This window comes from Geospiza fortis, unplaced genomic scaffold (assembly GCF_000277835.1).
Source record: "Geospiza fortis unplaced genomic scaffold, GeoFor_1.0 scaffold433, whole genome shotgun sequence".
Taxonomy (NCBI): Eukaryota; Metazoa; Chordata; class Aves; order Passeriformes; family Thraupidae; genus Geospiza; species Geospiza fortis.
The window spans coordinates 299,190-327,022 of record NW_005054554.1 but is presented as its reverse complement, the minus strand read 5'-3'; the positions used below and the strand labels follow the sequence as shown (position 1 = coordinate 327,022).

General features: G+C 39.1%; 1 protein-coding gene across 1 annotated transcript in view; it reads right to left on the bottom strand.

Annotated features, from left to right (window-relative positions):
• The window catches only part of CAMK4 (calcium/calmodulin dependent protein kinase IV), an 88,521-nt gene that overhangs the window by 29,008 nt on the left and 31,680 nt on the right, over positions 1–27,833 (bottom strand). Inside the window, exon 5 of the mRNA XM_005429526.2 lies at positions 16,155–16,227. Within this exon, the coding sequence (XP_005429583.2) occupies positions 16,155–16,227 (73 nt within the window). The remainder of the gene's footprint in view (positions 1–16,154; positions 16,228–27,833) is intronic.

The window sequence follows — 27,833 nt, the reverse complement described above, 5'->3', positions numbered from 1 at the left end:
CCTGCTACTGGACACCTATACAGAGTTGTTGAGCTCATGGGTGAGGAGTTACCAGCTGGAAAGGCAAGAGGGACAGAGATGCTTAGGTGTGTTTATACACCACAAGATGTGCTATGAGTACATCCCAGAGGCACAGGATGAACTCCTGGAGCAACGCCTTTTTGCAACAGACAAATGCAGTCCTCAGATGCAGCAGGGGAGATATTGTCATGGACAGAGGTGCCACTCCACAAGACTCTGGTTCAGATCAGATGCCAAAAACAGGCTGATGATGCTACTATGTGCTGTAGCATTTAGCTTATATAGTGAGAGTTTTCTGGACTGAAAAAGAAACGAATTTTGAAGAACATGAAAATTCTCATTTTGCAAAGGAAGATTAATAAAGTGAAATGCAATATTTTACATATATAAGGTGATACATGTAAAGATAAGGCCTATCTAAGTCATCAGAAGAATTTGTTTAATTTTGAATTATTTCACCTTGAGCACAGGTGCCTGAAATATGAGACTGGAGTTTTCCCAGAACAGGTTGCAATCAGGTTCAGACCTCCCAGTAAGAAACCTATTAAGCCTGAAGTCCATGTTTTTATGAGCAGAGATTAAACATATGGGCTTATTTGGCTTAACAATAGTTGTAGGCTGTGAGAGGAAACAAATGCTGTTTGTCAAGACAAGAATGGACAAGATGGAAGGAGGAATGAAAACTCACGCCTGTTACTTAATCACTGAGGTCAAAGGAGGTTTCCAACAGAAATGCAGTAGCAAAAAGCTGACTGGTCTCATGATCACAGCTCTGTGAGACGATATATCTATGATGGCAACAGCAAAAATCCTAGAACTTATGGAGATAATGGAAACAGAATTTCAGATTTGAGCATCCTTCCAAGAGTCCAAAAGTGAGCACACCTGTGAAGTCAGGGATGCTTTTTGCAAACTGTGGAGTCAACAAGACCAAATTTAATTGCTGTGTTTACCCCACTGGCTTCAGTGCAGCATTGATCCTCTGCAGATGGAGGATTTATTCACAGTAAAATCTGTACTTTGATGTAATACATGCCCAGTTTTCAGTATAGGATGTATTTTTTTCCCCTGCTAAACCAGTGAACAAAAGCTTTGGGGCTTCAGGTGCTGCAGTCATCATTCAGTTTTTTTGAACTTGCAGAGATGACAGTAACTGTGTTTAGACAAAAATTATTATGAGAAGTCACAACAGTTTCATACAAACCAATGCTGTTTCCAAACAAGGGAACAGAAACTCTCAAGCACACCATCAAACACATGATTTGCAGGAATAGATCAAAAATGTTATGAAAACTTATGAAAATGCCAACATTTTCCACCACTAAAACTAATTTACTGCATCTACCTCTTTGACAAACCTAATTATCTTAACTGTCACTGTGCTTAAGCTATCTCATCCCAGGTTTTGGAAGATTTTGTCATAGAATTGTAACAGTATGCATGTGAATGATGAGGAAAACCTGGTATTTTCAACACAAAAAAATTACCACAATGTCTACTGAGTGCAGGCAACATTAAGCTACAGACTATCACATTACATGAATGAGTGTATGCATATAAATGTACACCACCACATCCTACAAGAACTGAACCAAACCAGGAACATTTTCTTTAGAAGAAAGCAAGAGCATTTAGCCTGTAACACTTTGGTGCAAAATTAAGAATGTGTGTTTCAGTAGGATTGCTTCCATGGGGAGCTGTGCATTTGTACCTTCTGCTGCACATCAGTCCCTACTAAACTTGAGGGACAACATCCTTGACCAGGATTTTAAGGCCCAGTTTGGGGAGCTGTGACCATCCTGGAAGGAGGCAGCAGGCAGCTGGTGTGGCTAGGGCAGGCAGAATTATGAAAGCAAAGGAAAAGGTCATGCAATAATATATACTGTGGCTGCCAGGAAATTATTACATTATAGCTGCTTTCTGTTGGAATGCCTCTTATTAAAAAAATACTCTCAACAAGAGAAGTATAATTATTTCAGCTGAGGCTTTATTTGCTTTTATTTTGCAGGCAAAAGGGCATATAAGGTTCTAGTTCCCTGTTCAGAGCATATTCCCTTCCCTTTCCCTAGCCTTCATGAAATCAAGAAGGATTAATTCTGGAGGTATGATTAGTCACTGTGAACTAAACATGCAAAAAAAAGTTAATAAAATCCCTAGAAAAAGTGTGATTTTTTTTTTTAAAGGAAAATACTTGCTAATAACAAAGTATTCTAAAATTCAGGACAGGACCTGGTGTGCAATCTGTTATCTAAAGGGCTTCAGTCTTTGGGACAGTTTTACCTGCTTCAGCCAAAGCCCAGCAGTGCACAACACCTGAGGCTGTACATGCCACATCTCAGGGACTGAAGAGACTTCTCTGTAGTTAGCATTTAAATGTGTGACTCTGTGGCGTCTCAGTCCTTTCCTGAAGACAAGCCACTTCTTTTCAAGAGAAATGCCAACATTCTGAACCCTAAAAAAACTAAAGAAACAAATACGAAAAAGAGGCTTTCATTTTGGCAACCAAGAGAACTGTATTTTTGTAAATGGCTGAAGGCCACTATTTATTTTTTTTACAGCCACATCTGAAGGCACCATTTCCTTTGCTTTAAATACTCCTTCTTCTCAAGGCAAATCCTGGATAAAAAACTGCTATTGCAATGATGGCTGAAGGCAAAATACACAGGTTTCTCTTCTCCTTTTCCATCGATCAACAAGGCACAGCTGGGGCTTCAAGCAACCATTCCTGTCCCAAGCAAGGCAGCATGCATTGCTGCTGCTTCCAGTGCCTGAACACTTTTTCTGGAGAGGGCAAAGCCACCCCAGACAGACCCAGAGGAGGGCAGTGGGATGCTGTAGAGCATCTGCTTAGTGACACCTAATTTTTGCAACAAGGATGTGCATACCCTTTTTGTAGAGTGGTGTATTTTCCAGCCTCACAAAGTGTAACCCAGCACAGCCTCGGCTTTTCTTTACACAGATTTGATGCTGGGTTTATGCCAGTGTGTTCATGTTACACCTCAGAGCACACCCTTTTTTAAAAAATCTATTCTTTCTTATGCTGAAATCAGGTAAGGAATCTTAAAAAAAGCCAAACAAACAGTGTTTTAAATATTTATTTCTAAAATTCTTTATTGATTGGCTGCAGTTATTTAACATTCAGAATGCTTTGGTCTGACCAGACTTGTTTGAAATACAAACCACAGCTACACCACTAAATTATACCAAAGAGTTTTCTAAGTTAATTAAAATCTAAGTTCTTTACTTTTAAAGTAAGTTCTGATTCCTCAAGAAGAAGCCCACTAGTGTTATCAACAATATCTGCAGACAAGCTCATCTACCTGTTAAACTGCACACACAACCTATTAGAATGAACATTCCACTGTTGTTTGTTAGCCATGTTTCCCTGCTTAGACACCCCCCGAAATTAACACAGAATGCAAAGTAAACACTGCAAATGAAGATTTATGACAGAACCCAAGGACGAATGTCCATGCCAAGTTCAAAGTGACTTTCCAAATTGTTGAAACACAATGATGCTCCTGAATGGAAATGCAATGGCATTCAGAAATTCCTTTCTGCCTAAGTGCAATGCCTATCATGCTTACTACTTTGTTTAAAGAAACAGACTTTTTAAAACTTCTGTGGCTTGAACTGGACACTTAAATGATTTTCAGTAGTGAGGCTCTCCATTCAAAGCAAATGTCACCAGAGCTAGAAGTCAACCAGAGACTGAACCTCCTGAAACTGAATAAAACCCAGGCAAATCAGTAAAGAAAGGCAAAAATCTCTCACTTTACAAAATGTAACCTTCCCCCTAAGTTAGGAAGGATATAAATTATATTTTCCTGGCACAGATCCTAAGAAAAGAGTAAATAATAACATAGAGGAATCAGCTGCTCATTCTGGTAAGGTCCCATATGTCCATGCCATTACAGAAACAGCAGTCCTTTAATTATCATGAAATGTTATGTACAATTACCTCCATTGCCAAATACTGCACAAATCTTACTTGAATGTTTCACTCTTTTGTGTTTGAGAGAAATTTTACACATTTAGGTTTGTAATTCAGAGTAAATCAGAACTGATAGCAGATGAACAAACTACAGCATGCCAGATGTGGCAACTTATTCTCAAATCTCGTGTGATTAATTGCTGTGCAAATCTAAATAACCTTAGGTCCTATACCTGCATTGGAAGGGAAGGACAACAGGCATAAAGCTACATTCAATTTTGTTTCAGCAGAAAACTTTGCATCCAGGGAGGGGATCAGAGCTGGATTCCTGACCTCCCAACACTGTAGACATGTTTCTAGTCTCTACTGCCATGCTGAGCACTGTGAGGAAAGGACCAGACATTTAAGAACTGGAGAGGATTTATGGCCTCTCACCCCTCATTGTTTTGCATTTATTGATCAACCCAAAAGCATGGATGCAGCTGTTACTAGGATTAGGACTAGGATTACAGGAAGAATGACACAGAAGCTCCCAGTAGTCTCTGACACCCCCCAAAAGGGTAGTGAAGGATTCTATCTCCCTGTCCCTCCAGGGGATAACCTCCTTCCCCACTTGCAACTTCGAGCTCAGAATACAAACTACTCAACATACAAACTACTTTTTCTAATCAGAAAAAACTGTAGACTCCCCTGAGCACTGGTAACAAACCAAGATCATGCTGCAGCAGCAGAACAAGAAACAGGGTCAAGAAGGCCAGTGATGGACATGCCTGCAGCCCCTGCTGGAAGGGCCACACACCCCACTGGGTACACAGCGCTTTTCATTCAATGTTTTTGATGAGTAGGTTCTTGTGGGGTCTTAAGGGTCTTCTGTTTGAAGGGTTGCCAGGCTCTTGTCATCACTTCTGGCTTCAGATGAGAATTTTTATAGGGGCTGTGTCAGAGATTGTTTTAGCTTGTCTTTAGGAAGGGATGTGATTAAGGGTTTGTTCTTGTGGTAACTGGAGGGAGGTCCAACAGGGAAGCCTAATGACCAACCTTATTTTTCAGGTGTCATTCCTTCTTAGATGTCCAAAGCTGCATGAAAGGATTTCAGCCAAAGGCCCTTGCCAAGTTTACAAGACAATGGACACAGCTTTGAAACAAAAACTCATCTCTCCAAGGTAGATTTTCAGTGTTTGAAAACAATAGTCCAGTGAATTATTTCTTTTCTTTTGCTTAGCTGTGCCTTACCATATTAAATAATTTAATTTTCTTTGCCTAGATAGCAGACATCAGCTCTGTGATTTTAAGCATATCAATCAAATTGAAGACTGACAGAAAGCAATGAACTGGTCCATGACTTTTCATTATTTAGATACGTTGGTCTGCATTTCATGCAGAAAGCAAACAATTCTAAGAAACAATAAAGAGAAAAGGTCATGGAAAATAAAGTCCAGGAAGAACAGTAAGTAAAATAGTAATATAGTAAGGGGTGAATAATTTACTCTTGAAGAGCCACATGCCCATTCTGCATAACAACATATTGAGTACATCAGACCTGAAGAGTGACAGAATTTCATGAACCCTTGCTTTCAACACACTAAAGACTTTCTGGGGAAGACAGTTTAATCTGAGTTAGAGATCTAAACCTGGCCAGCTCTGGCAGTTGTTTTTTGGGGAATCTGGCACAGGCTGGAGCATGGGGAGCTGTGCAGCCCAGGGCTGTGTCTTGCACATCTCTGTGGCAGTGGGGACATGGGAGTAGAGGCCACCTTGCCAGTGCCAGGCTGCTGCCCCTCAGCTCTAAAGCCTGAGGTGTGATCCCAGCCACAGAGCACAGGTGGAACAGTCCCATGTTTGATCCTGAACTCTGATTACTGGGTTACAGATCTCAAAAAGAGCTGCAGAATAGACACGCTTTGCTGGCTATTCCAAATTCTATTTACCAGCCAGCTCACTTGCAGCAATGTTAACCCAATTATATCACTCATCTCATCCAACAGTTTGGAAAGTATCCTTACGTTATTTAAACAGTTATTTCTTCATTATCACTAAGATAACTATAAAAATCTTTTGTGCATTCCTGAAACACATGCTTAAAGGTCTGCTCAGATGTAACTGCTTCAGTCTGCTTCTTCCTTAAGATCAGCAGAGATGGGGAAAATGCAGCAAGTCTGGCAAGGAAGAAGGTCTGCACCTGACTAAACAGGGGATCCTTCACAGACCCCCACTCTGAAAATAAGCTTAGGAAAGAGGCAGCTGGAACACCTTCATTGATAACACTAGAGTCAACCCAGCACAGCAGCCATCCTCCAGTCTCACATGGAAACAATTGCAAAAACATGTAGGGCTGGAAATGGTATTTTATATTCAAGTGACATACTGGACCTTATCCTTGCTGCAAATTTCAGTGACCACACAGATATTTAAAAGCAAAGTATATCAGAATTTGTCTTTCAGTTGGTTTCTCTACATGTTGCCAGATTTTTTTTTTCACACCATCTGATTAGAGAATTCAAAGCTTACTAGAGATGGAAGCTTCTAATTTTATTTGTGGATTTATTAATTTAATTTTTGACAGGTTTGCCCTTCTAGACAATCATTCATTCAAAATTATTGCAAGGACTTATGCTTTCACGGAAAACCAGATGAATCCTTCAAAATAGTGAGATAACCCCTGATTTGTTAAGAGTATTCAGTCTGAAACTATGTTGTTCTTATAAAAAAAAACTGGCTTAGGTTCATCTGTTTGATTTACCAGTAGGCGTGTGAACAGCAGAATACTTTATTTGCAAAATAAATATACCAAATCTGGGTATACAGTAAATGGCACTACCCTACTGCACCATTTGGAGGATGGGAGCTGTGGAAAGCACCCAGCATGAAGGGGAACCACCCCTCCATCAGTCCCTGCACAGGAAGCAAAGATTCTGGCAGATCCCTGTGCACCTCTGCATCGGCACCTGCACGGGCAGGAGCAGGGCAGGAACCTCCCTCTGCTCCTGCACCTGGAGGTGGGAGCCCGGTAAACCCAAAGAAGAAGCAGCCCCTGGGAGGTGGAAGACCCTCTCTGAGGAGAAGGTGTCTTTGCAGCAGCCAATTCTCAGTTCTCTCTAGGCAGGGAGCTGTGGTACCTTGTCTGCCTGCAGCTGTGAACAAGCTCTCGCTTGTTGATCCTCCCTGCTTTGGATTTCCAACGTGAAACAAAGTCAGAGGGAGGGTCTCAGAAGAAAAAACTAGGATTGACGTGAATAAAATACAGGAGGTAAACCCTGATTGCACAGATCTCCTCTTCAGGACATCTGCTGCATTATTTTTGCCTTCTACCCTTTCTTTCTTTAGGAAGAAGATGCAGGGAGTCAGTCTGCTCCCTCCAAGTAATAATTTTTCAGACTATTAAATAATTTCAAATACATTTTACAAGAAACTAACACGATACCAAACATCTCTCACTATTAAATTAAGGTGGAAAAATTTAGGCAGCCAGCAAAGGAGATATTTTTTTAGCCCTGTCATCAAGGAAAACGCTACAAGACAAGACACTCCATGTACAGCCGAATGCTCATGCGGTGCTCAGACTAAAGACACTTTAATGAAGCACCCTCTCAGAACTCAGGAAGAAAAAACTCTTATTTGTGAGACATGGAGCTGTCAAATTTATCTTTTCTGAGGTTGTTCAATTATTCATCCTTCCAGACAGCCACAAGTGCAAACTTATTCCAGGGTGGTTGCATCGGCACAGAAAACCATATGGAATTTTTTGTTGGCAGCAATGCTCCATACCAGATATTATCAAATCCATATGGAATTTTAGATTAAATCTTGATTTTTAAATAAAGGACATAATTTTAACAGATTTTATTGCTTGACTTTCCAAGTTCCTTATAAAAAAATCCATCATTGTGTCACACAAAAAGATATAAGGACCCCAGTGAAGCAGGCACAGTCAGACGTGAGGAAAAGGATTGCAGCCCTGATAATTTATTATATCTAGCTCTACAGTTGTTAGATTTTTCTCACTAAAATATAATTCAGAATTATTATATCTTATTGCTGTAAAGTATGATAATAATTACAAAATACAATAATGTTTTATAGACAGGAAACCACAATAGTAAAACAAAGTAACTTTAAAACATAAGAAATAAAATATTCATATGTTTACTTCCTGACAGCATGCTGAATTTTTGCTATTGCTGCTCATCAAATGGACTCAGCTGAGTATTTGGAAAAGCACATTTCAATAATGAAATATACTGTTTGTTAATACTCCAGGTGCTGCCCATCCTTACCATTGCATAAGAACTTGTGTCAGAAAATAAAATAAAATCCTCACATCCAGCACTGTTCACCAAACAGTCAAATTTGTCAATGTCCAGAAATCAAACTACCATTGACTGTGTGCTTCATTCAGACACCATCTAACACAGCTCCTAAAAAGCCCTGTTCCCCCACTACCTGAACCTGTTTCTGAAGCTGAACAGGAGACCCTGTTTCTTATAAATACCTGGTCTCATTATTTCTAGCTCATGAAGTAAAATTGTGGACTCAAATCTAATGAAGCGGTGAGTGTGGGGTGGTGCTGACTGCTGGAAGCATTGGCTTCAATATTGACCTCTACCAGGGTTTGGCTTTTCCAACATGGAAGTCTGTGTAAAGCTCAAATGAGAAGAAGGAGTGTGTGAAATTTAAAGTCTAGAAATTCAAATTCTCTGGATTTGTTGACAGAAATAATAAAAGTGGAGGTAAAAGGCCTCAGAAAGCATTCTTCATGTGCCGGCAAACAAGTGTAATAACATCATGTAAACCAGTCACTCAGAGACATAAAAATAACCAGGAAATAGTAAATTAAAAATGGAGAAATCCAGTTTCATTGTGAGTTCCAAAATATCCACAGTTTCCGACATTTCAGGGGAGCAGTTAGGGATCTTGAGATTAAATGAGGAGTTTTGATTCACTCATGTGGCTACCAGGGCCACAGAAATAGATCCACCAAACTGAAACAATGACTGATTAATTTCTATGCAGCCTATTTAAAAGGGATCAGTGTCAGTCAATCTTAGCTTATGACAACTCCTTGGCATGACAGGAATCTCCCCCCAACAGGGCAGAAATTATCTTACCCTTTTATCCAAATCACAGACATGGAGGTTATGGTAAGTTTCCATACAACCTAATGAAAAAAATGCAATTTTGCAAGCAGCTGTTCTGCTGAGAGGCTGCTATCTTAGTCAGTCTAGTACTATGAAATTGGAGGTGCAGAATTGCATAAGGCTACAATAATACTACTGACTAATTTTTTGGCCATTGTCTTTATTTTCACAGGTTCTGTTGAAATTTAGTCCTGAAATCAACGTTTCTTTATTCCTTACCCTCATTGCAGATGCATGGATAGCAAGACACAAGGGAAACAAGCCTGTCCTTGCTTAGTCTCACAGGCACAGGTGGCTTAGGAAACAAAAAACACAGTCCTAGAGGACTGTGCCTAAGGATTTCCTTAGGCTTCAGTAAATATTTTTGGGGACAAAGCAGCAACATCAAGGCGGTTCTTTTTTTAATGTAACATTTAACCAGATGCCTTTCAGTCCTTAGTGAAATACTGCAATATGTGTCCACACGGCTGTCAAGGCTGCACAGTTGGCATGAGGGGCAGCAGTCGGGGGGGTTTCTACTTCGGTATTCCCCCTAGGGCAATTCCTGACACTTCCTTAGTCTTCATCAATTCTTCTTGACTCTTTCTGCAGCGCCCAGCTGGCAGACTTTTACTGTTGATACACAGTATGTGAGGATCTCAGGATACTTTAGCAGCTTCTCCAACTCAGAAACCTTCAGAGCCAAGCTCATACAGCAGCATGTACTTTTTGGAGATGCAGAGTGTACAGTGAGTCCCCTAGGAACAGGTACTTGAGTGCCCTATCCCTGCATTACAGTTTGCAAAATACATGCAATAAAAATTATTGTAATAAAAGGAGTATTAGCAGTTTAAGGCCTGAGATAAATGCAGTCATTTTCCTTTACTTGCGCTTGTTAATTGCTAACTCCATGCTGGCTAACATAGAGAAGAGCAATGTGTGGCTGTCTGAAGACAAGAGTCAGACCCTCACAGAGCTGGTTTCCTATGCTGTTTTCCCCCTAAAGGAGATGGCCAGGCCATCACCAAACAATGCCTCAAGAATTAGTGAATGAGGCAGATAGACTCAGCTTTTGGACAGGGTCAGCACTCTCTTCACACAATATTTTCAACAATCCATCTTATAAATGAAGGTGCAGAAAGATTGCCCATCTCCCTGAGATTAATTGGGAAAAGGTCAATTCCTTGAGTCCCCAGTCAGTTCTTAGACAGCAATTTCCCTGGAAATGTCAGTCTCTTGGACTAGGTATCAGCTACTGACTCAAACACAGCATCATTTGGCATTTGTGGCGTGCTGAGAGTTAAATCAAGTGATAATTAGTCACATTCATTGTTACTTCTAAATATTTTCCAATATTTTCCAATAGAGTTTACTTAGATGAAAGTATAATATAAAATAGTAACAATTACGCAACTATGACCCTGACTTTTTGCTGCACTGGACAGTAACTGTAATACAGTAAATCTGCTCACTCCATTTCCTCTATTAGTGATAATAGCAAACACAATACCCTCATTTCCTCATTGCTGATGACAGCATTGCTGGGCTCTTTTGACTGTAACTCTTCTTCAATATGTGTGCTACAAGATGACCTTGTACTCAGATGAAAATGGATCTCAAAAAATGTTTCTAAAAAAATAATTTTGAATCAAGGCACTGATAAATCAAGTTAGTGTGATAATAAGTCCCACTCTGTTACCCTCCCCAATTACAAGAAGAAATAGTTCAAAATCTGTCTACAATAAACATGAAAAGCAATCAAATATAAGCTTGCAATATTATGAACTGACTCATTAAGAATGCCTTCACCCTCTAAGCAGATTATCTGTGTATGGAACCATTATTGAACATTGCTTCAGAAGCAGCACCTGAGAAACACAAATGCATTTCTCTCCCAGGCAGGGGCAGCACTTGGATTGGTTTCTTACACAGCTTCTCAGTTTACCTACTTGTTTATCTGTTCTTAACAGCAGTGTGACTGAATAATCTCCCAGGGCACTGATCAAGTCCCTGTTAAAACGTTGTCACCAAGTGGAAGAAAAGGCCAAGACAATTTCCCAGCTTCCATGGAGTCATCTCTGTACATAATGTGTTAAACCATCTCTCTCCAAGAAGATTCACCTTCAAGTCTCAGAAGTAAATCCTGAAAAAATTAACACTTTGCGCCTAGACTAGATCAAGTAGAAATTATTTTTTGTTTCATAAAAACCCGACAACAATGCCATAGGATGGACAGATGTTGTTATTTCTTAATACAAGTCATTAGGTTGCATGCCATGCCTCTGGCAATGTTCCCAGTTAGGGAAGAATGAATGTAATTGACCTGCAAAGCACATCCTGATATCAATCCAACCATCATTCCTTGCCTGCCTTCACTGTATTATAAGATACAATGCAACCAAACAACAGATTCTTCCCTTATTTCATTCCTCCTCTGTCTGACACTCTGCTTTGTTATACAGGGTTTATTGTGTGTGTGAGGCATGTTTTATTATGGAAGTCCTTTTTAGAAATATTGCTAGAACTTCTTTATCCTGCAGTGCAATACAACCACTATCAAAGTAGTGTCTATGCTATTTCAAGAGGCTGTGAGCCTGTAAAAAGGGTAATGGCCAAAGTGGACCACGCTTTCAGGGAATACAGTACAAAATCATAATCCTTAGCAAATTCCTTGTCTTATAGTATCAAGCATTGGTCTTCAGCAACAACCACATAGTTGAAGACATACTGAATCTGGCCTAAACCTGCAAGTTTCTAAAGTTCCACTTTCAAGCAAACATACAGAAAATTTGACAGAAGAATTTTACATTTCCCCTTCTTTCTCCCTCAAAAAAGCAGGGGTTGGTGGGTAATAGATCAGAACAGTGCCTGTTCCTTAAATTCCTCCTTATGGATAAAAACACTTATGCCAGGAGCAGACTCAGAAAGCCACTCTCTACCGCCAGAGGGAAAATGGAAAACACTCAGGATTCATCAGTGACGGGGTAGAAACCTGAAGGTACAAATGCCTCATCTATTGAAAAGAAAATCCTTTGCAAAATCTTCTAAAGAGAGGAAGTCAATGTTCTTCAATATCTTCAATCAAGCATAGTATTTTTCTTCCTGCATAGAGTATTCCCAAATTTTGCTACTATTTTAGACAAGTCTTTTCCCTCTGTTGTAATACCTAGGCATCCCTGTCATTCTCTTCTCTTAATTTTGACTTCATTTTCTACAGAACTGAGCTCCGTGTTTCTTCCCAACTCTTATCCTTTTTTGGTGTGTGCCTTTTTAGGCTTTGTTAAATATATATTGATAATGTAAGACATTCACCTTGTTCAAAATTTTAGAAACACATGACAATTACACCTCAAGTAAGTTCACCTTGTAGCTGGTGGCTAAAACTAAAAATACATTTGTTGTCTCTATCTCCAGCAAGAACTAACTCAATGACTGTATAGAAATAAAAAGGAAACCTCTGCATAATCTTTATCTCTTGCACACTTTTCTTTGAATGCCAAACTCCCCAGATATCTAAATCAATTCTCTTGAGTCTTAACCTGCCTTTAGAAGTCTGATTAGCTCATTTGGCCCAAGCAACAACTGTCAGACACAGCAGTAACTCAGATGTTGTAAATGTGCTTGCAAGCTGCATATTCGTAAGTAGGTTCTTACCTACTAACATACAGTTCATTATTGGACAGATCAAAATTCTCTGAAATGAATAGAAACCTTTAATCTGGACTTTCTCTCTCAAACCTGCAAGCTGCTTAAGTGCCCCCAGGCTTTGCCACCATACCTGGCAGTTCAGCATGCTCCCTGTGAGTTTAAAATGACAAGGATCCGAACAGAAGCGCAGATCTATAATGAAGCTTGAAACGGTAGAAAATTTAAACTAAAAAATAGAAATTGAGGGAGTCCCACATATAACTTCAGGAAAGTATTCCTATCTAGACAAGATAATGGGCCATCTAAGAAAACAAATTACTGTAAAATTTGATGGGAAATTAACTTAGAGACTGATGGATGAGCTCAAAACTAAATATTGTATGTATGCTAGTAACTACCCTAAATACAAAAAACTAAACTTTAAACTTAATTTCAAATTTAAATATATTGAAAAGAGTAATTTAGCCCCCAAGCAGAAAGTATTCCTTTTACACTAACGTAGAATAGGTAAGAAGGAACAGCATTACTTTTAGTGACAAATATAAGATTTGAAGAGTACACATTAAAAAAATATCAGTATAATTTTATGAAGTTTAACCACCTAAAAAATGGATATGTGTTCTTCTCCTAAAGAAGTGTAGAATATTCCTTCTGTGACCAATCTCTTGAGGACTACTTGGATACCAAAACATCAATAACTCATTCTTCACTTCAGTGAAGATCTGGCCTCATCTGCAGGCAGAAATTCTCTCACTACAAAAAACCAACAACAACAACAAACCCAAAAAAACCCAAAAAACCAAAAACTGCTACTAAAATACATGTGCAAGAAGACCACACTGCATGTAACTTATTCCCTGAGAGGAAAGGAATTACAATAGTGTTCCAAGAAAGACTGCCTTCAAATGCGTCCTCTTTAGGCATGAAACTCATTCATGGAATCATGAGATTCCATCTCATCTCCGTGTGCTGTCAGAGAGGAACAAAACCTCTCCACTTGTCTTGAACAGCACAGCAGAAGAGCTAAAGGGATGAACATTGGTTTGACCTAGTTTTGTATAAGCCTTTTATCTTATGAATGAAGCTTTCTCCCAGCTTGAAGAACAGCTAAAGAGTAACGGAAAAGGCAAAAATGCAAAAGAGAGGAAAAAAAAAGTAATGTGCTCCCTCTAAGGGCAAATACAGCCACTGCCTGGGAACTCCAGATCAGATGTAAACAGAAGAAAGGAAAATAATGAAAAAAGACAAAATTAATGTGGAGGTCTACATGACAGCACTGGTTTTGTTATTTTCTCCGATCTTGGGATTACAGATGTCTGATATATTTATGATGGTTTGTGACATGAAGATTCAGATTAATCTTCTGTGCGATACTTTGGTTGCTTGATTAATTGTTGGTAAGCCAGTTAAGCTGGGCATACAGGTATTCAGGTATTACAAAAGCCTGAAAAAACCAGAAAAAGACAGACCTAGAATTTATTGATTGACTAATCTTTATTGATTAGTCTGTAATTCAGTCCATTTGCTTTAACAATTTCAAAGGAAATTGAATAAAAAATGCTTATGTGCTTTTAAAAGGCCACTCTACACTTATTAAATTCTTTAGAAGTGTCTCATAAAAACCTTTGCTATATGAAGACATAATACCTCCTCCTTAATGATCCACTGCAAGGACAGATCCATGACTATAGCAACAGCCCTGAACAGGGGCCTTATAAAACATTTAGCTCAAGAGAGGTCAGCAAAGGAAGGCTGGACGCTGCTTTTTCAAAGAGCAATTTATAAAATTCAGATAGTTCAAAAAGCCTGTGTGGTGCCAGAAGGGTATTCATTGGCATTGCCTATTGTACAAATTGTACAAATATTTGGTTTTAAGAATGATCTATGGATACATTTCCTTTTATTTTGAAAAGATTATTCTGCTGCAGCAGCATTTTCCAGTTCCTAACAATAGCTCCTGTCCTGCTCACAAACATCATTCTGTCAAGTTTATAGCCCAAATCTATCAGAGTACTTCTGCAGGGCTGCAGAGATCCCAAGCTGGGAACTGCCACTTCCACAGCTCTTCCAGCTTTGGCTTAGATATTTGGTGTCAGCTGTAAGAGCAGAAGTGAATAGAGTTCATCCTAGTTAGGGACCTACTACAAGGAACCATAGAAATCCTAATTATTGCTTATATAAAAATCAGCTTTATAATTTTCATACGTCACTGTTCCATTGATTTCAGCCAAGCTATTACGGCTCATAGAAGAGGAAGATTTTTCTTTTGTTTCTGGCTTTAAAATAAAGAGCTTAAACACTGTCTGAAATATATTTTAGCAGAACTTATTAATAATTTTTTTTTGTAAAAGAATGTTAAATAATGTAGAGCCATCTTAACTAGGGCACTTCAACAGAAAGAAAAAATTAGAAATAAAATAATAATCAGAGCCAATTTTGAAAGTTTATACAAATGCATTATGTTGTGCTGTAAAATACATAATTTAGATTTCTTTGGATGTCAGTGACACAGTAGACATCAGATCATTCAGAAGGGACCATGAAGTGAACAGGCATGGCCTTGCAGTATGTGCAGTTAGTGTTGTGAACGTCAGTTCTCAAATCTTATTTAGTGTGAACAGGCTCACACTAATAATACCAACAGGGGTTTTTCACACTGAGGTATTTTGTTATCATCCCAGGCAAACATGCCCAGGTTGCCCTGCTCCTTCTGATGAACAGAATTGCTGCTGTAACCATTAATCTCCTCATCTATGGATACCTTCTGCAGAGGCCAGTAATCCCCACCAGTCCTTTTCTGAGGACAGCTCCTTTGACACTGAGTTTCCATGGATGGCCTGTACAGAGCCTGCTCACCACTAACATGCCTCAGATGAGCCTGCAGGCTGACCTCTCTTTTCTCTTGTCCCCTATCTTCTGTACTGGAAGTGAACACTGCCAACATTTACACTGGACATTGGGCAAATTAATTTCTTAAGTTATTTCCCCAGCATCTGATTGCTGGTTTGGAGAACATCTTGTGTGAAATCAGATGGAAGAGCCACAAGTGACTAAGAAGCACAGAAAATGTACAGAAATGCTGTATGTAGACATTAGAAACCTTCCTCAACAATCTGTATTTCTCTAACTAATAGAATGTGAAATTATTATATAAAAAAATCCAATGTTTGAAAGGCACAAAACATAAAGAGGAAGACGGTACATTAGAAATTGCACAAGCTACTGGTAACAATTATTATTCTGCTCTCTCTCAACAGTACTGTCACTGTGATTGAAGTGCAATTCTTCAAAGTGTCACTGATTACTTAAAAATTATCAGGAAGGAGCTGATTGTCAGAGGAAACCTGTGCACACTGCCTCTTTCACACACAAATATTTATTGAGCCACCACGGATGAAAGATCAGGTGCTGAGCATGATATGCCAGATAATACTCACAGAAACTGCCTCCAGGATTTGTTTGACAGCATCAGCAGCATCTCTTTCACTGTAGTACCCCTTTTCCACAATCCTACAGAAAAAAAAAGCAACACAGTTAAGAACCAAGGTGAATAAACAGTGAAGGTAGATGCTCCTTTTCAAAAATGAGACAGCTAGCAATCAAATTGAAATATGACCAGGACAGTGGAGTGTCCCCAAGAGACTAGAAAATAGCCCTTTTGCAATTTAAGTTACCCTTGATTTACAATTAAATGAAATGCAGGAGGTAAGATATCAACTGGATAAGATTCTCATAATATACATACACATTTAGTTAGAATTTTTTAAACTTTCTGACATGCAGGGAATCTGAATTACTGAAAGACAAAACTATTCAACATTTAGGAACTGTTTTTTCACTTTTATATTTAACTTAAGCCCCTGTTCCCCAGTTAGTTAGTTAGTTAGTTAGTTAAACAGACAGATATATAGTAAGTTATAAAACAAATGCAATGCACACACAGAATTATTCAAGGGTAAAGGTTAGTGTAAAACTTTACTAGTTTCAAATTATTCCTCAAATGTGATGGGCTAAACAACTGTCTCTTTTCCCTCAGTAGAAAACTGGGGATGCTATATGCAAGGAAACCCAGGATTTTTACAACTAAAGCTACTTTTTTCTTTCTGAAAAGCTACTTTTCCTTACAGAGTCAGCAGTAGACACAGGTTTGCATAATGATGTACAAGCAATTAATAAAAGAAGGATCTATCATTAAGATATCCTAATACTCTATTTAAGACACTCAACAGTGTTTTTACTAATGTTTTTAACTGAACATAGTAGCTGTGAACTACAATAATTGTCCCTCAGAGAGTTACCTTAAAGGTCAGATTTTTGATCTGAAGTCTTGATATTTTTAGTATATTAATTTTTCAAAGCCCAAGAAAACATAGACAGATGTTGTCTTGGAACAGAGCCTGTGGCACCTACAAGACATTCTATAAAATGATGTTCTGCAAGCAGACAGGCAGTTTTATAAAACAATATCCTAAAATCCCCACGAAGGAGAACAGCAAGGAACCTTTAATGTCTGGGGTCACTGGAAAGACCTTCTGCCCCAAGATCCATAAAAAGGCTTAGCTGGTGGCAGGAAGGCTATCCTTCTTTCTCCCCACTACTCCTGCTCTGCACTTTTTATCACTTCCTTTCACTGAAATAACAGATTAATGCTGAGTTACCATCAATGCAGCTCCTCACAGCTTCACAAAACTGACAGGAAAGGTGTGAGTAACTACACGCAAAAGCATTACTTTATACTCATTAGAACATTAAGTGATTAGAAATAAGAAACAATGCAAAGACAGCACTCCACCAGACACAGAGGCAACACACTGTGGGAAGCCAGGGATATTCCCCATCAGCTGCCATCTCTTGACCTTTACACTCATTGTGTTCACAGAGAACTGAGTCTATTCGTGCGGCAGCAACAACAGCAAGTAATCCCCCTCAAACAGCTCATCTATTTCATCATTATTTCTTTGCTGCATAATTGCTTGGGATTATTTCTAGAAGCTTGTTTGGTTTGGGTTCTTTGGGTTTTTTGGCAACCCTTTAGCTGTCCTGCCATAAGCACTGCTTTAACACCTTTGCTTTTTTTATGCCTTCAGCCCTTCTCCTATTTTGGTCATCTGTTTACACCATTAGGGAGAGTTTTACTGGAACTTATCACCATAAGGGAAAAACAAAGCAAATCTTACTCACTGAGACATTATATTAGGCTTTTACCCTGAAGTATAGGAAAGAGGTTACAAAAACCTAAAAATTACTCCATAAAATTCTACATTGTGCTTGTAGCCTAGATTACTCCTCAGCCATTTCAGGCTGAATTATCCTCTTGTGTTAGATTACATTGTGATACCTGAGCCCCATTAATGCTCTTGCATTCATTGCCCCAAATACACTGGCTTTTCTTCCTCCTCCTTTTTGATTCAAATGAAGTAGTGTCAGCCAGATGTGCTGGTCTGTAGCATCCACCCTGCCCCACACACTGAGTCCCCCAAGTGCAGGGTAACCTTGTGCACCTGACTTCAGAAATGCATGAGGCAGGTTCTAAGGCTTAAACAGTATTTAGAATACTCTGTTTTTCCAATATATCTCAGAATAAAATCAGGGGATTATGAAGTAAGGCAGTTACAATTCAATTTACATTTCTCCCTTAATCCAAAAAAATTCTCTATTTACAGTGTGGTAGCTCAGACTTTTTTCTATCTTTTTGAAATGAGTAAACCAGGGGAATGAAAACAAAACAAAACAAAACAAAAAACCTTAAAGGCAGTCTATGTCTTTGTATTTTCCTCCACTCATCAAAATCAAAGAAAACAGGAGCTTCCTGTAAATGCCCAGCCAATGTTAATTACCTGACCACTGGAAACAAGGAAAAAATCAAAGAGACACTCAAGGCTGCCCTCTTGACCTCAAGACGAGTCCATGCTGACTTAGACAATATATGCTGGTAAGGACAGCGTGCTGCTGTCATTATTTATATTAAACGCACAGCAGAGAAAACACAAAGACCTTGTAGATGAAGCCTTGTAATTTACACTTTAAAATAAAAAATGTAATGAAGTGTGGGCCCATATTTCTGGAAAGCAATAAGAAACAACTGTAGAAATATTCTGCAATGCACTGGACCCATATGCCAATGTTACAGGTGAATAATATGCACTGGCCAATTACAGGTCATGTCATACAGAGTTACCTTTCCAGTTTTCCAGAAGTCTAGAATTCAGATTTATTGAGGATAGAAACCTTACTCTTAATTAATAATAATCTAGCAAACGAAAGCCCCAATATTCTGTGACAGCAATAAATGAAAAAATACATATCCCTTTTTAAAGATGAAAATTTATTTCCAAGGGTACTCTGCTTTAGAACTAAAACCTGGCTATTAGGCAGTAAGAGCAATAGTGAAAGAAGATTATCCTGTAGTTTAGGTTATCTAGTAAAGCTGGGGGATCATCTGCATATTTATTTTTTGCATCCTCCCCATGACAGTTTACATAAGACAAATGGTAGGTGTGCCAGCAAGACTCCTACCTGAGACCAATGAGTCTTCTTTAAAAGGATTTTTCAAATTCAGCCTGCAGATTAACAATTACTCATTGCCTTTTTTCTATAAGGGGAAGGAAACCTGCAGAAATATCTTATTTCACTATTACTGAAGCAAACCCCAACTATTTATACCTAGTTTACAGGATGATCTTTGACAAAATCATGGGTGAAGGAAGATTAGGCCTTTGCTTAGAGGACAGAAAGATAGGAACAGCAGCAAGAAGGAACTAATTAAATATTTTCTTTGATATGTATCAATGAGCCAGGTAGGCCAAGAGGGTGCTGGAGAAAACAACTGTGAGGAAGACAGCAGGAAACTGCTGGAAAACAGAGAATATGCTTCGAAAAACACTTAATTTGGTGCTGCAGGCATCCAGGAAATTTAAGACGCAACTTCAAAATAGAGACATTCTAGACCGAGCAAAAATGCAATGCCTGTTTGTGTAGCATCCCTTTTTCATGGTTCTGCACACACATTTATTTGAATATGCTGATCCATTGTTGACACTTTTATATGTCAAGACACACATTTAGCAGAATGGCTACTAGATGGACAGCAAGCCAGAGCTCTCCCAAAATACCACCTGACTCAATCTTGTCTTTCCAAACACATGTCATCATATTTGAGACAAATCTGCCTCCTCCTAAATAGAGGAGCAGGAAAATAATTCCCAGAGCTCCTACTCCCAGTGCCAGCAGAGAAGGAGATGTCCTTTGGGAACAGCCTGAGTCCCATGGTGCTGAGACACATCCCTGCCTGCCTGCAGGGCTCGGGCACCCCATGGAAATCTGTGTTATCTTGCTCTTTCAGCCGCTGCTGCTGCCCAGGGGTGGAAGAGCCTTGCCAGGTAATGGGGGTATAACAGATTTAGCAGTGAGAAAACCACCCCAGCATCACACTGCCCAGCAAGCACGTGGAAATGGCATAATGTGTGTCTGGGGAGGAATACAGCTGATATTTGGCAGCCTCCATCATCAAACACATGTATGTGTTCAAGTGTTTCATCATTGGCAGTAATCCTTGCCAGATTCAACTGGCCTTTCCAGCATTTCCTTTCCTTATGAGCACTGGAAGTTTTCTTGCAATATAAATTCTTAAGTTTTGCAGATGGTTTTCAGTGTAGCCTCAGTACCATGGAACTGCAGCTCTTGCCGATTTTTAAATAATATTTCCATGTTGCATGTCTTCATGAGGGTCTACATCTGCAGATACATGAACTCCTACCAGCATTCATCCCGTCCCTGCAGCATCCAGTGTGATATGGGAAGACCATGAAAAGCATTTTACTCCTTTTGGGGCATTCTTCCTGCTGCTGGGCTTTAATTCACTGTATCTGTGTGAAGCCATGGAAAGCAGTGGGCCATTCCAGTAAAGAGAGGGAGGTAGTGGCCATACCTGCTCTGCAGAAATATTTTTACTGGTAGGGGAAAAAAAGGAAATGCGCAGTCCGGCTAAGCTAAACACATGAGAACTGAAAATCAAGGAGGAAAGAGACAGGGAATCCCAATGCATCATTTAAGAATCAATTTTCAGAGGAGTATTAAAATTATATTGGTATACAATTTTACATTTGGCTAGGACATGTTTCTGGGCATTAACGATTAGCACGTCAGGCAAGTGAAAATAATCAGTGTCTCCTAAAGGAACAAACATTTCATCAGAGAAGGACAGGACTAGGTTTGGGGTTTGATTTTTCAAAGAGTAACAACACAGGGGGCAAGCTATTTCCAAGTCCAGCAAGAGAAACAGAGCTTGCACGGCTGCACTGGTAGAAAAAGAAAATCAAAACCACCCAGGAACCTGCTTTGAGCAAGGAGAGGATTCATCCAATGCCAGAGGATGCTAGACGGGGCTAGACACTGGCAGTACACACCTCTTAGCAATTATTTAATGTTGCTGCTATAAATACTATTTCTTCACAATGTGGAGTTGGTAGCATTTGAATATTAGCTGAATTTAGAAACACATCATGTGGCTTGCAAAAGTCCTGCTAAACTTGGCTATCTAAGACAGTAAAAATTATTATACTTTATCAGTTCCCAACATTGTTTTGTTTTCTTTGAGTGCTGTCTGTATTTGCCCTGCAGACCATCTTTTATAACTACTGTGACATTAAAAAAAGCCATCACTCTTTCTAGGATAATTTTCATTCTGCCTCTAAGCTGGCTTTTACCCAAAACCCTTGCACCACATCTTAGCTGTGTCATGCTACTTCATCTACAGTCTCAGGCAGGATGCTGCCTGTGATACATACAAGTTCTATTCCAATGCCAATATGTCCTAACCATTTTAAAAATTGCTTGGTTCTATACAATAAATGTTAATTTATCTAAAATGCTTTGGTTGTCATGGAGATTTTTTCTGCAACCACTCAATTCTTATGCAAATTCTTGCACTCAATTAAAATGAAATTAGAAGATTTCTACAAGATAAAGTGAGACTAAAAACTAGCAGAAACAGGAAAAGAAAATGACATCACTCTCTTCAATAGCAAAATGGTTTCCACAAGGGACAGTTTCTCAATGAATGATTCACAGATCTATTAGTTCTTGTCTGTATTGAGGTGATTGCAATTCCTAGTTGCATTTGTTTAGTTAAAAAAAAAGGTTTCCCACATAAATATGGATGCATTTTCCATACTACAAAAGTGAGGAATAATAAATATTTTTAAAATTAGCTCTGCAGAATCTCCCTTATTCTACAACCATGTTCATATTCCAGAGCAGGCTAGCTGTTACTGTCTCTAATGACTCAAACTGCCTGTCTGTCATCTGAAAAAAGATAATGGGAAATACTGATTGGATCTGATTCCCTGAGAAACAAACTAGAAGTTTTTCTTCAATACTGTGTTTATAAACGAAATTCAGCACTGCAGTCATTCAGGAAAACTGTTTTCCTTCCATTGTTACTAAGCAAGACTCACTCTCTGATAGATGAGGCATGCAAGCGAATTTAGAGAAAGATTACATATTTCTCATAGCTCATACTAGGACTTGTTTCCCCCTCTTCAACCTTCTACTTCCAACTCAGCACCCACAGAATTAGACAAGTTCACCTTTCAGGAGCTTGATCTCGGAAGATATTTTAAAAAACAACAGTCTTTGCTTCTAGAAGTTGTGAAGCCGCAGCGCTCATGAACTGGCTGCAAGCTTCCCTCAAAAGCTCCCGTGCAAGGGGCCGTGTGAGGCAATGCAGCAAAGGGAGTTACTGGAGCATGTCACAACTCAGGGGAATCCCTGAAAGCTTGCAAAACAGGCAGTGGCCTGGGGAGGGGAAAAGAGCAGCACTGAAGGCACCAATGAAGCTACCTAGCAACAGCTACTGAGGTTTTAATCGGGTTTCTCTGACCAGCTAAGGGCCCCAGGATATGGGAAAGATGTGGGCATGTGGAGGACTTTCAACAGACAGCAACTGAAACAGAGAAAACATTATGAGGGACAAAAGACTGCAGGGGCAAAGAAAATAGTCTTTCACAATGCTCTGCTGCATGAGAGCTTTCTATAAAGTGTGCTTTAAGGAATAAAGTAATTATGTTCTCTCTACCTACTGGGGGTAAGGCAAACAAATACTGGCTGAATTTACAGAAGAAAGTTTTTTCTAGTATTGACACTGAATGTAATTATCAGTCTGGAGAGTCACTGGAATAGCTTACACATAAGACTACAGAGGTATTTAATAAACAAAAACCAAAACCATGGATGCCCAAGGGTGGTAGAAAGATCCTACCCAAGTTCAGGTGACCCACCTGCCCACTCCAGCCCTCCATGCCAAACCAGTGCAGCTGTAGCTACCATGACATTTTAAACATGTTGCTCTGGAGCTCGCTCTGGCACATCACCCACTTCCCAGCACAAGTGAACAACAGACCATCAAATGTTGGAACTGAGCACAGTTTGCATAACTCAGACTGTGCTTATATTCCTCTATGTCACAATTCCCAGGAGCATTCACATTATCATGATTCAGTTCAGGATTATTTTAGGTTCACCTCTTCAAGACCTTCTTTTGTGGCCTTGGCACCTCTTTTATAGTTTACAGGTCTGTGATCCATTCCTTACAACTGCGACTAAAGATTAACACTGAACTGAGAAGTACATTACCTAAAACATATTTGCTTTTCAGGCTTTCATTAAAAAATCCCCTTAATTATCATCTAGGAAAAGCATTTCAGTGCTCTGAATATTTAGGAAAACTGCACTTCTTCCTAAAACATTCTGACTTTGCTTCACACTCTTGTCATAATGTCCCCAACAAAAAAAGCAATTAAATCCAAAATGTGCAAAGCCACACATGTCCTAAGTGACTTTATAATTTCAGGAGAGGTGTTGAATCAATGCACAGAAGGCACATCATTACACTTGGGTCAGTCAGGGACTTTCTGTATGAACATATATATGTACAGTTATATAGTCTGTGGGTATATATACTTCAAAGGCTGTCAAAACATCTCTGAATTTCAATCAAATAAGAAATTAAAATTTATTAATAATCAAGGGATTCAGCTAAGCCTCAATCAACTTTCTAACTAATTTAGCAGGTTAATTTAATTCACCTAGTTTGTCTGCCATACAGACTATGTATATCTATATTACAATGCTAAGGCTGTGTTAGAAAACTAAGAATACATCTGTCAGAGGAGCTATAATCTCAAGAACCTTCATATTAAAAATATCTAATAAACTAAAGAGCTTCACAGGCACTGATATGTACAACTTACAAAGGGCTTTCCCAGTTTCCAGAGTGACATAAAATTGGGCACTGACCACCAAAAAAAAACAGGTGTAAAGGCATTACTGCAACTCTGTATGAAAAACAAAATACCAAATTACATTGGAAGGAAGGACTACAAATGAGCATTAATGCACATGTCTTTATTCTGAAATTACTCGGTCGTATCATTACTGAAGATAAATTCAAGAGAAGCTAAATAAACTACTAAGATATCAAAGAGCACATTTATCAGAGTTCTGTTTCTTGACTCCAGCTTCAGAGAACAGGCATAGTTGGTGTAGTCAAGTCACAACCTCTTTCTATTTTTGCCAGTCCTGAGTGAGGGATCTGTAACATGGTCCCACGAAGCAGGGAGTCCAAAGGACTCCTCCAACCCCTGTTCAGAAGACAGACAGACTGCCATAACATAATGAGGCCAGGGCACTGAAGCAAACAGAAAGTGCTATTCTGACACTAGCTCATAAAAGACTCCCACTTTAGTGACTGATTAATTCCTTGAATATTTTTGACATCCCTTAGCAATTTTAATTTCCAAAGGCGCAAACAAGAAGGTGCTCCTAATGCCTGGGAAAGCTTTGCTATATTTTGTCCATAAGAAGCAATCATTCTTACACGTCTTAAAAAGGCAAGTTATTTAGAACAATAATATTTAATTAATATTAATTAAATATTAACAATATTTTTGTTAATGCATACTATATAAAAGAAGAGAATATGAGTTTGAACCTAGAGTTCACAGGAAATTATGTGAACTTTGAAATGGAAGTGAGTCAAGAGACTGTCAGCTGCAAGTGCTATTTTTAGACACTGTCTGGTGCACTTAATAATAACATGAAAGAAGAAACAGAAAAGCCTATGGTCAAGATGCCAAAGTAAAAACAATTATGAATGTATTGACATTTTTATCTGAAGTGGAAAAACCAAAAACTATTCTTAGCAATCTGCAGGTATTCTGACTAAAAAGAAGTTAAAGTAGAGTTGATTTTTTTTGCTGACATTCATATTTGAGAAACAGATATATACTGGTGATTCAGCTGGAAGACAATAGATACGAATAAAATTTGATTGCAAAAAAAACCCCCAACTTGAACAAAAGGTAGCCCATAAAAGACAAGATATCAGATTGTGCTTTTGGGCTTACCATTACTGGAACACTCCGAGCCTTATCAGAAGATTGTCCCTTGGGGCTCTGTCAAAACACTGCTGGTTTAAATGCACTTCAACCATGCCTGTCTGTTTTAGACATGCAGGAATGAAAGAGGAGGGGCAAATGTGAGAAGTATGTCCTAGCACTAGGCTGGAGATGCAGCACCTGTAAAGAACTTTAATACCAGTTAATTTAGACCTGCTGCATTTTTCTCTCTATCCTGGTAAATTCCTCCAGTAGTCTGCCATTCTCTTCGTCATTCTCTGACACAAGTTCTTTGTCCCTCCTCACTTGCTGGGTTGGCAAAAATCATCATATACATTATCAATAAATATTGTAATTTACACCAACGTCTCCAGTTTTGAGTTTGTATTTGGGGTGGTATGTAGGATATGACCCACAATGTGATGTATGAAGTCTGAGAAACAGTTTTCTTTTTAAAAATACAGCCCTAATCAATCTGATTTGAACTGTATTAACTCAGGTGTCAAACTGATACATTCACTTGAATTTATCTTCCTTTAGGTAACACAACTGAAAAATTGTCATAATGACAGTTCATTTTAGCAATAATGTGGATGATTTGACAGTACTGTTAAATATGGTGAAGGAAAAGAATAATTTCATTATCCAGAACTTTTAGTTAGAATGGCATGAAACCAGCAGCACATCAACAATGCTAACAGGATTCTAGAAGACTAATTGGATCTTGGGTGTTTATAAAATCATCTTCGTGATAAGAGGGATGTTTGCATGGAAGAACTTACTCTTCTGCAGCTCAAATAGTATTCAGAAGAAGAATGGACATCTGGGATGGGAGAAAACCGGAGCAATAAAACAGTTGATATAAAAAGTAGCAGCATATTACGAGATTTAGCAGTAACAGCAATGAAGGTGTTTGCAGCCAGGAGAGCAGCGCTGCTTGTGTAACAGGCCCAGCTGTGTCATTTGCTCATAGCTGATTAGAAAGAGGGATAAGAGAAACTCCTCCAGAGTATAAAAGCTGCTTTGCTGTCTGTGTATGGGCGGTGGTTTAAAAATAAGACAAATAAGGTATTCCTGGCACACCCTGGAGGTGGTGCCAGGCCACATTGGGGTCCTGCTTGTCCACACAGGGTCTCACCCTGGGGACAGCCATGGGGTGGATCTCAAACCTGGTCACAGCTGTCCCTGACAGCTGACACAGCTCCTCTGCTCAGGAGGAGGTATTCCAGGTCATTCATTATCTTTCTCCTGTGATGGGAATCATACAAGCACAGGAAAAGGTGTGCACAAGGTCTCTCTGTCAGTCAGGACATTTCCTGGTTGCACGATAAAAAGATGTAAGGACTGAAAAGATTATGCATGAGAGGGGAATCTGCCCTAAGGCAGAAAGCTAAATTTATCCTCCCAAAAGCTCAGATGGCAGCCATTGTACAGAACAATGCAAGTTTTAATCCTTTAGCCCTGCTTAGAAAGGGGAAACAGCTAGTGTTTAATTGGAGTCACTAGTGCAAAACATCTTGGCTGCATATTTCTGTTTAATTATTTTTAGTTTAAGGTTGAAGAGTGAAGTAATACTCCCGGCTTAAGAGCTGAAAATAATTTAATATGGTTTCTTGTTTCATTACTTGTTGGGTCTTTTTCCAAATCACAGAGGTCTGTATTGACAAAGTTTCCAGTTCTGTTGTACATGGGGCAAAGGAGGGTGCAGAGTTCAGATCTCCACAATATTGGTGCTTATCTACAGCATCACAAGGGGGCTCTGCAATTCCACTGAGTGACTTTCCTTCTAGTCAGAATGCAACTGGTCCTAGCTGTCCAAACTATTGGATCAAGCATCCAATCTTTTTGAAAAGATCAATCTGACAGATCAAATCCCATAGTCACCACTGAGTATAGCTTACAGAATGTTGAAACTGTCAGTATATTAAATCCTGGTTTAATCAAATAATGTGGTTCCCCATCCTGGATCTCATGTAATCTTTTCTCTTCAGTTCTCCTACCACACAGATGGTTGCTGCTCAGGAACCAACTGCTTCACTGGGTTTTTTGTGTTTTGCCTTTGCAAGATCTCACGAAAGATTCCTATAGAGTATCCAGCCCTCCTGAGAATGATCTGATCTGAAACCCATGTGGAAATATAAAGGGCTTCGTGAAAGGTGAGGCACTGTGCCCAGGGTTGTCTCCAGCTCAGGACTGGGGCCTCACTAGTACTTTAACTTGCAGCATGTCTTTCCTCATTCCTTTGCCTCAGTATTGAGAGAGTAATCACCCTTCTTCTGTCGAACTTAGGATGTCACAGGAGCAGTTGCTTTTGTTGTTGTTGTTCAGGAATAGCTCTTGTCTAGGTTGAAGGTATGATCATGGTATAAAAAAAAAAAGTATGCTTTTGTTTTTTCAAGTGGAAGATACTTTCAGATTGAATATGTGTATTTTTGTAATATTCCTCTATGATGCTAAATTTTAATTATAGAACTAGGAATATCAAATAACCTGTCCTTAGGTGAGCTTGAAATCACTAACACCGGTCAGTTAATTCATTTACTCAAGCCAGTATAAATGCTTTCCTTATCATCTCTTGGTCTAAAAAACCCAAATCCCTACCAATAAAATAACATCCCAACACTATTACAGAATCATCTCACTTTATGCATATGCACTTCAGAAGCATGAGCAGCCTCATGAGCAAAACCTTCAGAACTCAACAGCTGTCTTGAAGAACTT